Source organism: Peromyscus maniculatus, chromosome 3 (assembly GCF_049852395.1).
Source record: "Peromyscus maniculatus bairdii isolate BWxNUB_F1_BW_parent chromosome 3, HU_Pman_BW_mat_3.1, whole genome shotgun sequence".
NCBI classification, from domain to species: domain Eukaryota; kingdom Metazoa; phylum Chordata; class Mammalia; order Rodentia; family Cricetidae; genus Peromyscus; species Peromyscus maniculatus.
In genome coordinates, this window is record NC_134854.1 from 117,940,407 (window position 1) to 117,953,488 (window position 13,082).

General features: G+C 39.7%; 1 protein-coding gene across 1 annotated transcript in view; it reads right to left on the reverse strand.

Annotated features, from left to right (window-relative positions):
* Suclg2 (succinate-CoA ligase GDP-forming subunit beta) overlaps nucleotides 1-13,082 on the reverse strand; it is a 294,010-nt gene that overhangs the window by 91,253 nt on the left and 189,675 nt on the right. Inside the window, exon 9 of the mRNA XM_076567432.1 lies at nucleotides 10,262-10,404. Within this exon, the coding sequence (XP_076423547.1) occupies nucleotides 10,262-10,404 (143 nt within the window). The remainder of the gene's footprint in view (nucleotides 1-10,261; nucleotides 10,405-13,082) is intronic.

Genomic DNA, 13,082 nt, shown 5'->3' on the forward strand with positions numbered 1-13,082 from the left:
TTGAAATCTTCAAAAGGACTATGGTAAAGCCATTAAGCTGAAAGATCTGCTTTGGACTACAAACTGCTTAGGACAATTTTGAGATGGCTAGCTGAGATGATACAGCCTGACAGACTACTCAAACAAGGACTTGAAACAAGCCCCGAACTTTTCTTTTATGCAGAGAATGGACAAATGATACAGGACTTGACAATTAACTCAAAAATTTTCTTTTCAAGATTCCCTAAAGATATCTTCACCCCTAGAAAGCAAAAAGAAAAAGAGAATATAGATATGAGATAGATCATCGAATCTACTCTGAGAAAAAAGATAAAGAAATAATAGGATAAATAGGTGGATCATTGAATCTACACTGAAGAAAAAGGGGAAGATATAAAAATGACAAAAGGTAGACTACTGAATCTATTATGAAAAGAAAAAAGAGAAAATATGGATATGATAAGATAAAAAGGGAGATTATGGAATCTACTTTTAAAAAGGAACTACTTGTTTTAAATAAGATAAGTAATGAAAATTTTTTGGTCTGAGTTTATCAGATGTTACTGGACTGGACATTGTTAATATATATAATGGAGTTTTTATCTGAATCTGTCAAATGTTAATGGACTAGACATCATTAATGTAATTTTTGTCTGTATATATTGTATATACTTATTAGATAGTTTTTCTTGTATTAGTTATAAGCTTTTTTAATTTTAGACAAAAAGAGAGGAGATGTAGTGGTATTGTGTTCACCAAAATATTGTGTACCTTAATAAACTTACCTGGGGTCAGAGAACAGACAAGCCACTAGTTAGTCAATGATAGCACACGCCTTTAATCCTAGCATTCCAGAGACAGAAATCCCTCTGGATCTCTGTGAGTTCAAGGCCACATTGGAAACAGCCAAGCATGGTGACACGCCTTTAATCCCAGAAAGCCAGCCTTTAATCCCAGGGAGTGGTGGTAGAAAACAGAAAGATATATAAGGCGTCAGGACCAGAAACTAGGGGCATTTGGCTGGTTAAGCATGTGGCTGGTTAAGCTTCAGGCTTTGGAGCAGCAGTTCAGCTGAGAACCATTGGGATGAGGACACAGAAGCTTCCAGTCTGAGGAAACAGGACCAGCTGAGGAACTGGCAAGGTGAGATGGCTGTGGCTTGTTCTGTCTCTCTGATCTACCAGCGTGGACCCCAATAACTGGCCTCGGGTTTGATTTTATTAATAAGAACTTTTAAGATTCCTGCTACAACAGGGTTTCTCTGTGTAGCTTTGCGCCTTTCCTGGAACTCACTTGGTAGCCCAGGCTGGCCTCGAACTCACAGAGATCCGCCTGGCTCTGCCTCCCGAGTGCTGGGATTAAAGGCGTGCGCCACCACCGCCCGGCTGATATCAAGCCTCTTTAATACCTTCTAATTAGCAATGGTCCTTCACTACTGATCTGGATGCATTCATGTTAATAAAAAGTTGACCGTCAGGAAGACTAAAAAGAACCTGAGGGGGTGCTTACTATGTGAGAAATACGCTGGAAGACCACTCAACCAAGTGTTTACTGGCTGGGTCAGGTAAATAAAGTGAGGACATGCTTTAAATTTTATACATTTCATAGAGACAGGATGAGGAAAAGATTTCAACATATATGTAAAGGTCCATTCTACCAAGCTCAATACTTCCCCTTGTATTAAAAATCATTGTGTAGAACTGTGACTTAACAAGGAGCTCTTTTATGCATAAACAAGAAACACAAACAAGCTGGTCACAAAGAAGGCAACAGGAATACTGAATAAAAGAGAAATAATTACCATGGTTAAGAACAACAGTAGTAATCGCCAATATGAGGGAAAATGGACCCTCCTTTTGTTGGTAGTAGGCCCCAGAGTCTCTCAGCTATGATGAACATAATTCAACAGTAAGTATACAATCCTTGAATATATATATATATATGGGGGGAGGGAGGGAGGGAGGGAGGGAGGGAGGGAGGGAGGGAGGGAGGGAGGGAGGGAGAGAGAGGGAGAGAGAGAGAGGGAGAGAGAGGGAGGGAGGGAGAGAGAGAGAGAGAGAGAGAGAGAGAGAGAGAGAGAGAGAGAGAGAGAGATTCTGATATTTAATCTTACAGGAACTCCTCAGTAATCAGAGCTGTATGTAAAGTTATGCATGTAAAAAGGGTCAAAGACCCCAGAATGCCAACTAATAGACAAACTAAATAAGCTTTATATTTACAGAGATACCACTTAGCTACTAAGAATATTACAACTATAGGACAAATAAAAACATCAAAAAAGTGAAAAGCAGTATTTGCATAATGGTGTCAATTGTGGTACTACAGACAAATCAAAATTATTATGAATTTTTTTAAAAAGTCTATATACATGTATATATGTATTTGATTGTTTAAGACAGGAACTCCTATATCCCAGGTTGGCCTTGAACTTGCTATGTTGCTGAGGCTGGCCTTGAACTTCTGATACTCTTGCCTCTCCCTCTGAAGTGCTAGGATTACAAGTGGTTGCCATCATACCCAGATATTATTTTTATACTTTTCTATGTTCTTCTGTCTTATTAACTATAAAAGAGGGAATGCTGTGTGTAAGATATCCTAAAACAGAGACGTGACTACTCAGCACACTGATGAGCTGGAACATGTCTTAGGAAGGACCATACAGACATGCTGCTTATTCACAAGATGATCTTCCAAATTCCTTGGCAGTGTCCGGGGAAGTGTTGAGGAACCCAGGGAGGGGCTGTGGAGTATTCTCAGCTTCCCACATCCTCGGGGCTCATCTTACCAGATTATAACATCTATCCACTGCAGCTGAGAAAACCAGAGATCTCAGTCGAAAGGTGTTTAGCCTTGTTTTTCTGAATTATGTCCCTGAGTCTGCTTTTCTCATTTAGTGATTCATCTATCAAGCTTCTTTGGATTCTAGACTAAAACCTCAAGAGAACAGTGACACTCTGGATACCCTGCCATCATGAGATTACTACTATCGTTACTATTCTGAAGCGTCAGGCAGTCTTGACCCCACTCCTGGACATTACCTGATTGTTATTGCACTCAACAATTCTCTTGGGATAAGGGGGAGAGTGGCATCAAATAATAATAATTAAAACAAAACACCTTAACTCTTCTAATGATTACACATTTCCAACATATTTGATATCTTCATTTGATTAGAGGTCTATTTTCTCTGTAACAGCCTAAAGCTTTCTACATACAAAATGAATAATTCCTGAGCATCTGGGGCTGATGACAAGATTTTGTCAAGTATCCCTAAGTCAGTGGGGTTCTCTAACCACTTAACATAAAAGAAAATCAGGTGCATTAAAATGTGAATTATGAGAAGCTAAGTGGACAGCACAGCCTTCTAACTTCTGAGTGTATCAGCAAGGAGCATAGACACAGACAATGCCCCATTAGGGACGGTCTGAAATGGCAGTGCTACCAGGCATAGCCGAAAAGTACGTCAGGTAATAGAGAATGAGCCTGACAGGTTGCAGAATGGGAGGCCTGCTCAGAAACTTGATTCAGTCAGGAAAGGAAATGTAAAATAAACATAAAGGCATTCAAGACAACAGAAAAATGAGTGTCAGCAAGGGAACGAGAAGAGGAATCCAGGGCAGAAAGTTTTCCATTTTCCACAAATGCAGAATGATTCAATAATAACAAGCTATTCTGTGCTGACCTAATCATTACACACTGCATGTGTGCACTGAACAGCCACATACCTATAAATAGATATAATTTCTATGTTTCAATTAAAAATGAAAATTGACTTGCAGGCTGGGGGGCGGGAGGAGGGAAGAGGGGGAATCTTTGGTGTGTAAAATGCATAAAAAATTTTTCTTAATTAAAAAAAAGAAAACTGACTTGCACTTATTTTTTCTTTCTCTCCTTCCTTCCTTCCTTCCTTCCTTCCTTCCTTCCTTCCTTCCTTCCTTCCTTCCTTCCTTCCTTTCTTTCTTTTTAATGTGTATGGGTATTTTGTTCTTATGTCTATGCACAATGTGCTTGCCTGGTACCTACAGAGGCCATAAAATGGCATCAGATTCCCTGGAATAGGATTAACAGAGTTGTGAGGCACTATGTTGGTGCTTGGAATCAAACCTAGGTCATCTGGGAGAGCAGCTAGTGCTTTTAACCATTGAGCCATCTGTCCAGTCCCTAACAGTATACTTTAATAAATGGATCATCTAAGTATAAAGGGAGGAGACTAAATAATGGGCTTCAAACTGAAATAAACAGCCGACCATCTTCCTTAGAATAAATGCTCAGGCAGACTATCATATACAGAATGGCTGCCTGACTCTGGGAATCTGAGGGAGGTTACTCAGAGAACTGTAAACAAAGCCACTTATGACCCTTCTAGTAACACTTGACTATATACCAGAAGAACTCAGCATGTCAGGGAAATGTCTGCACATTCAAGTTTCCTACAGTATTATTCAAAACGGCCAAGGCATGGAATCAGCAGAGCTGTTTACTGACAGATGACTGTAAGAAGATATGATGTAAACAACAATATTTTCCTCTGCCACCTAGAAGATCAAAATTTTAGGTAATCTGCAATAAAATGGAAATGGATAGATTATGTTATCCATAGTAAGCCACACCCTGAAAGAAAAATCAATTTTCTTCTCTCATATGTGGAATCCATACCTAATTTAAAAAAAAAAAAAAAAGTCTTGCAAAAAGAGGGCTATTTGGGAAGATAAGGAGAAAATGGGAGGAAAGAGGGCAGCTGATCCATAGGGGTGCATAAGATCAAAGCACAGGATATGCATGCATGAGAATGTCACCCACAAACCCATCATTTATACAGGGAATACACAGAAATAAAAAGTTTGTGTAAAGGTTAAAAATCCAAACAAAGAAAACAAAAACAACAAAGAAAGAATGACTACCTAGACTCTAATCTGCTCAGTCCATGTGAAAGTCTAATCTACTTTCAAACAGCATGTAAGGAAAAGAATACGGGGCAGCTGCCCTGGGTACTACCTAAGAAAACAAACCTGCAAGAGTTTCAGTGGCCTAGGAAGTAAATGTTCACTTGTAGACAGGCAACCTGTCTATTGTGACCTAGGAAGTAAATGTTTACTTGTAGACAGGCAATCTGTCTGTTGTGACCTAGGAAGTAAATGTTCACTTGTAGACAGGCAACTTGTCTATTGTGACCTAGGAAGTAAATGTTTACTTGTAATATTTACTTGTAGACAGGCAGCCAAAGCTATATTTCTGAGTTCGCCCTCAGAAAGCCTGTCCCTCAGCATCCTCATAGAGTCCTAGGACCAAGCCAGCTTGGAGCTGCCAGATTTGGGGTTGCTATTTGTCCTAGTAAAGCCTTCAAAATTTTATCTGCTTCAATTTACCTTTTAATAAACTCCCTCCCTCTGATATAAACATGAATTAAGGAAAACAATAGTATTGCTTTGTCTTTAAATACACTCTAAAAGTACAGAACTTTAAAATGTTTTATTTAGCAGATAGTAATCCAAAACATTAGGCTAAAAGTCATCTGGGTAGACCTACATGGAAAAAGGGCATGTGGTTTTACTTCTCTGCCCTCCAATTCTGGAGAAATTGAAGCACATACTACAGGACTCATGGAGATACTCTCTTCTCAATTTTATACCGAACAGTATTAGATGGTTCTTTCAAACATGAATTTAATCTCTCTTTTATTAAACTGCTTTCTTGGTTGTACAATTAGAGAATCATTGCAGGGGAATGAATCACTTCAACCCTCTACTGTCCGAACACAGTCATGGAATCATGTGAGAACTGAGTGCTTGTGAGAAAACAAGGTAAGAGTCCTATGACTTCAGTTTCTTTAAAACATGGGATTTGTTGCTGGAATGTTTTTTCATGCTCCTGCCAGGTATAGCAGATAGGAATGAGTTTACCTCAGATAATTTATTATTGCTTGCTGGAGATACTCAATTAAATGTTTAAACTATCCTTTATATGCCTCTATGGAAAAACGTTTTGGCCACCTGTGGCTTGCCATTGTGACTGCATATTTTACTCAGGTGTCTCTACTTAACCCTGAGAGTATAAATTGTCTGATGCTCTGAATAAAGTTGGCTACTGCATGAGACTTTAGTCTGCCTCATTTTTAGGTCCCGCCTCCCAGGTTCATGCTGCCAACTAGAGAGGTAAACACTCCATCAGTTTGAAAACAGCACATGCAGTAAGTCTGGGCACAAATGAACCTGTTCGGATGGCTCTCATTTCTACATATATACATTCAGTCTAAATTGAAGTTAAAAAATGACAAAGAACTGAACATTTAAAATGATGACACAAGTTTCCACTGAGCTTTAGAAATGATACTGAAATAATGTGTTGTTTTGACATCTTCTTTATAGATAAGGTGACTTAAACATTTAGAAGATATTCCAATGACCAACAAATACATGAAATGTGTTCAAACTCACTGGTCACAGAGCAAGACTTTATTAACTAACCAGGGTGCTGCCACACACTTGCTAGGATTTTTGAAACTGAAAAGACTGGCCAGTACCACCACTGAAGGGACGGGGAGGAGGACAAGAGCACACAGCATACGATCCACTAGGCAAAACCAGGTTAAACAAACCTGTACTAGCACACTGGAAGGCAGTGGCTGCCTTTCGGGAAAAGGTAAGGTTAGGAGAAGGATTTGGGGGTCATGTACAAGAGGGCTCAGGATATTTCTTGAGCTGGTTGGCAGTTTCACGGGTCTACTCCGCTAGTGATAACTCTTCCAATTACATTTTTAAAATTTATGTTGTTACAGTAATGTTGAGGTTAAAATGGTGAATTTAGAAACACAGTAGAGTTAAACAGGAAGGCTCCAGAGAAAGCCCGTTCCCAAGGAGTATATGCAAGGCTTGTGTTATACTTATCCTTCCTTAAATATTTTAGATGATACCATCCAATAAAAAGTCCCTTCAAAAGAGAATGATAGATGTATTTCAATTTGTATAACTAAGCAACCCTCTTTAGTAAGTAAGCACTTTATGAAAGAGAAGAACCTGAAGCATATCAAAATTGAAAAAAAAAATGCCTAAGTTTCCACAGCAGTCAAGAGGGGGTTAACCTCTGGCAGCCTGGCTGCTGAGTCCCATAAGGAATGCTCTCCTCACAGGAGGCTCCGGCTTCCTGTAGCACATTTCCTTCTGGCAGCTGAAGGGCTCTGGAAGAGGCACTCTTAAGCTGGCAACAAACCAGGAAGCACGTTCCAGGCAAGCCAGGTGCTTCACCAATGCCACTCACCTACTCTGGCTTCTCAGAAGAAGGCCCCCGAGGGCAACAGACTGGGTGAATGCAGGCCAGCAGAGGGGTTATTGAGGAAACTGTGCCAATAGCCTTTGCTTTATTCATTAACACAGACACTTCACATAGGCCAGATGTTGTATCCGGAATTCTAAACTCAAGAATTAGAAACACAAGCCAAAGCATAATTGACAAAAGCAAAACCCAAGGACAACATTCTATATAGTACTTTTCTTTGAAATGTGTCCATATTCTTAACAGATTGCAACAAAACTCCACTTTCTGTCATATCTACTCCTGTGAGACCTGTGATCCCAGCCTTTCTCTACACTTGGGCCCTGATGGAAAATACAAGAATAATAAAATACTGAATGATTAAATTTCATGTGAAGCCAGTTGAAAAACAGCCATCTTGAAGATTCTTGGTTTAGACAGTTTAGAAGAGGAATTCTGTGTCACATGTTATAAACAAATACATGAATTTGTTATGTAGATTATGTTGAAATATGAAAACAAGTATTTGGGCTTCCTAGGCAAGGAAAAGAAATGTAAAGTTCAGAGCTATGGCTAGCACTGTGGATAGAAACATGGGGATATGTCCTATTTTTCTTGAATGATGCTGTATTTATTACTTTACCAATAAATTATGTTGTTACAACAAACACATAGGTGTGAAAACTGTGGGTTTGGTTTAACACCAATAAGCCATTTGTAATTCTGAGTTTCGAGGACAATACTTTGAAGTAATTAGCTGTGGCTCTTGGAAGCACTACTCTAGGCAGGTGGACAGGGCTCTATTAGAAACAATCACTGCCAGAACTACAAGCTGTTTCTTTGCGAAATCGAATCAACTCATCTGCACCTTTTTTGCTGTATTGTGTTTTGTTTGTTTCACTGTTCTCTGATTTGCATGAACCAAAGCCAGGATTGAAATCACTGATTACATTTCCAGGCTTTTTAACCAGCTTAGAAATTTCAAGGTTTGGAAAATGTTCTGGGAGATGAGCTATGCATTCATTTTCCTGATATAGTGTGAGGAAAATAAAATAACTCCCACATCCCTTTATCCATCCCAGGATGACAGCCAATCTCAAAAAAGTTGAAATACTCCAAGCACTTAAAAATATTCTATAAGGTGAAGTCAAATTTTTTGAAGAGACTATTTAAACAAAAAACAAAAATGGCTCTGCAAGTCATTTTTGAAATCCCTTACACCCTGTCCTTTTATGAAGTTAAAATTCAAGAGCAGCTACTAAGAAAAGATGTTTCAGCTGGGCAGTGGTGGAGCACGCCTTTAATCCCAGCACTCAGGAGGCAGAGGCCGGGAAAATCTCTGTGAGTTCAAGGCCAGCCTGGTCTACACAGTGAGTTCCAGGATAGCCAGTACTGTTACACAGAGAAACCCTGTCTCAGCAAAAAAAAAAAAAGTTTCAAATAAAAGTCCTGATACTTGTCTGTGTAGATTTAACCCTCGGTGGCTTTCTATCATTAATAAAAGTAAATTTCACAGAAGCTAATAATCAATGTTTTATTCCAACCATTGCCCTTTTGTACTTGATGGTTCAGACAGCCAGGCACTGTGTGTCACATGTTTACAGCACCTACAGAGTGCACTTCAAGTGGAGATCTCTAGAGGACAAAATGATTTTTCCCTTAGAAGGAAATATGAAGGCATGGGCAAAACAACATAGGATGTGAGGACCACTGGTGACCAAAGAAACATAAACAACACAGCCTGTATAAGCAGGGCTTTTTCCAAATACCTTTGATGGATAAGAGGCTTAGATTGCATTGCTTTGCTATTCCTGGACAACACTGGAGAACTGAATACATCTTATAGCTAATGATATCTTAACATTGGTTTTGTGAATCCGAACAAAAGAGTCAGAAAAGTGTAAGGTAAACCATATTTAGCAAACAGTAAGGCACAAGAAATTCTGACAAGCATACTGCACATGTGGAACCGAACTGCACGGGAAGCCAAACCAGCTACTGCCAGTGTACTTCTTAATGAGAAGCACCCACATGAAGCAAGCCGTAGTGCAGGTCTTGGTGGGGCAGAGACAACTCTGGTTCTGTTTTTATTCATGATTTTTCTGGGGGATGGTCTAAATTTCTTATGTTTTCAAATAATTTAGCAACCAACAAAATTTATTAAATACTCTAACAATACTGAGATAACATACTTGAATGAAGTTTAATACAAATGATTATGGCATACAGTTAGCCCCAAGTCCAGTTAAGAGAATTAAATGAAATGTACACATTTTTAAAAGCTGATATTAGAAGGGAGTCTAAGCCTGTTATCCATTGATGACCAAGTAAGGACAATGACAGCAAGGAAAGGAACTGACCAAGAACTCACGGAACGCTTGCAATGCCCCCAGCTGGGCACAGAGAATACAGTCCAGTCCACTACACTCAAGTTAACAGAAAAAACTTACACAAATCAACAACAGCATTTGGAAAACTACATTCAGGAATTTACTACTTAATCCAGAAGCTACAAACTGTCATAATAAAGGATGGAGATTAAACCACACGCAGAAACAGCGAGGCTATTATTTCTTCCAAACATTCTATACTGTAATGTGTGATTCTAAAATTCTATAAACTTCTAATATTCTGGTAATATGTTCAAGATCTTTACAAAAGGAATGTGAGGCTGTCCTAAGCCATGTACACAGAGGACTCATGGCTTGGTGTCAATTACCCAAATACATGACAATCAACATCACATCGTTGCTTGACACACTGTCTTTTGTGTTCTGTTCCACGTCCCATGACTTTGTAGGTACGGTTTCTGAAATGGGACCCAGAAGCTGCTTGTAAGCCTTTAACCAAATGAAACAAAGTCAAATTATCATGTACTGCAATAAATAGATTCCACAACTTGTACCTGAGGCTGCAAAACACATGCTGGCTTCTTCATTTTTAGCATCAAGTGCCAAGATGCATCATGTGGAGGCTCAAGAAGACGAAGACTATGCCATATTCCCATGCCATATTCCTACTAAAGAAAAGTTACCTTGGGATCAGATGTGAGCAGTTTGAATGCTTGATAGACTTGGGATTCCTTTACACCACCTCCAAGGTCCAAGAAGTTAGCTGGCTTCCCTCCATTCAGGAAAATGATGTCACAAGTAGCCATGGCTAATCCAGCACCATTCACTGAAATGCAAATAGCACATAACATGACATAGGATAAACTATTCAGCATGAAAAATGGTGTGTAAACACCCAGAGCTAAATGAGGGTGCTATCATTTCCAAGCCAATCTGTGCCCTGACTGAAATTCCATCCAACTCATAAACTCACACCCATTTATAGTTAAAAATCGGGGTAAGTATATCCAAAGAATAAGTAAGAAAATAGAAATGTAGAGAATTCATCAATAATTCAAATCAAAAGCAACAATTAAGGGGAGGAACCAATTTGGCTGTGGATTCTGGAAAGGCTCTGTGTAGAATGGGTAGAAAGAATAAAAGCTGTGAGAAGTGGCTAGCTGTTCAAATGGATTGAGCCAAGAGTGACAATGAGCTTGTCCCTATGGAGATGCTCTCTGAATGTGTACCCTTCTGTGACTAACCCAACTTCTCAGGTCTCTGCTCTTTCTTCACCTACTGCAGGCATGCATCTTTATATGATCTCATCAACAGCAACTCAAATCAGAAACAACAGCCAAACCCAGCATCCCTTGATGCTCCTTCTGTAATCAGTGTAAGAAGCAGGGACATAGTGGCACATCCCTAGAATCCTGGCACTCAGAGAGTTAAAGCAGGCCGAGCCTGAATTCAAGCCAGCCCAAGCTACATAGTAAGTAAGTAACAGGACAGCCTGGGGGGCACATAGTACAACCCTGTCTGAAAAAGCAAAAGCCAGGGGCTGCAGAGATGGCTCAGTGGTTAAGAGCAGGTACTACTCATCCAGAGGACCTCAACTTGGTTCCCAGCACCTAGGCTCAAGACCACCTGTAACCGAAGTTCCAAGGGATCTAATACCCTCTTCTGAACTCCAGAGAGCATTTGACAGACAGACAGACAGACAGACAGACAGACAGACAGACAGACACACACACACACACACACACACACACACACACACTTAAAAAGCAAAGACAAAACTTAATACAAGATGCTAATTACTAACCCAGTATTAAAACTAGAATTAAAGTAGACAAGTTATGGGCCTTTCCTGGGAACTGAAGTAGTGGTTTAGCACTGAATTCCTGTTTCCTAGAGCTAACTCTCATTGATCAACTGCACTTCCTTTGCTTCTTATGTCTAATTATAGAGCATTACTGTCCTCGGGTAACAAAGACTGGGGGTGGTGTAGTCAGCAAACCACTCAAGATAAGACAACCTTTACTTTTTCTGACCCTTGAATGGTCCCAGAAAAGCCTATGAACTGTGATTACTTTAATTAAGGTGGGGGACACTAAAATACAAATAGAGAGTGGGGGCCTGGATCATGGGGTGGACTAATGTGTACCAAAGCATAAGCTCAGCAAATAAAGCATGTATTGTCCATCATAAAAAGAATGTGTGTGCAATAAAAGATCTTCAAGAAGTGTGAAGTGTTTTAATCAGTTTGTGCGACACATACAGAAATACCTGTATTTAATTTGCTCTAAACACACCCCTATATTGTCCCCCTTTCCAAATGTCTACAGAAGTTGTGGGCACCTTTGCTTATGGCAGCCAGAAGGGTGTGAATGATCCATACCATTCAGACAGCACTCCCATACTGAGCAGGAGCTTTAGGTATCAATTGTAATTGGATGCCATTTTCTGTTGTATTGAACAGTGAACTGCTGAAGTCTCTTCACTTCTTAATATAATGATGCTGTTGTTTTAATGAGCAACAAATCTTTTTTATTTTAATTCCATTAAGATGAAGACCTCAGTTTCTAGTGCAACGAATTGTTTCTAGCAGAAACACAGTCGTGTGCAATTAAGCCGGAAGCAAATAAATCACAGCACTAGAAGCCGTGGACAATAACTGAAATTGTATTGCCTCTACAGACCCATTCTTATCTCAGCTGCATAAGCCATTTTCACTAAATTAGATGGCTATGATGGAGCCCGTTGTTTGATTAATAAAATGGAATAATGAATTAAGTATTTTGGCAACTGGTTACCATTCAATCTGAAATGTTAGTGAAATGATTAGATTCATGTCCTTTGCTCCTTCCTCTGTACCCTAGTTAACTTTTACTGTCAACTTGACACAGCCTACAGTCACCTGAGAAGGGAGTCTAAACTAAGACTGTCCAGATCAGATTGGCTGGTGGGCGCATGTGTGTGGGATTCCCTTCATTAATGAGTTAGGAAGGCCCACTATGGGTGGCACCATTCCCTGGGCAGGTGGTCCTGGGCTGGATAAGAAGTAATAAACTAGTAATTGAGCCTACAAGCATGGTTTTTGCTTCAAGTTCCTGCCCTCTCTCCCCTCAATGATGGACTGTGGCTGTATACTAAATAAACTCCGTCCTCCCACAACGTTCTTTAGTCGAATATTTCATCACAGACACAGAAAGGAAATGAGACAATGATTTTTGTCTCAGAATCTGATTCTCCACAGTTCTTAGCATATGATGCTGAATGCATAGGGAGAGTTGTTAGTTTTATTAAACAAAGCTGGGATGCTTTAAACCAATGTTTCTTTTAATATGTATATACACATGGGCATGTGTGTATGTGTGTGTGCACACACGTGCGGACATGTGAGGGCCAGAAGTTGGTGTTGGGTGTGTTTCTCTACTGTTTCTCTACTTCATTTTTTAACATATGTCTCTCACTAACTCTAGAGATCACCATTTAGCTAGACTGGCAGTACAGCAAGCTCCC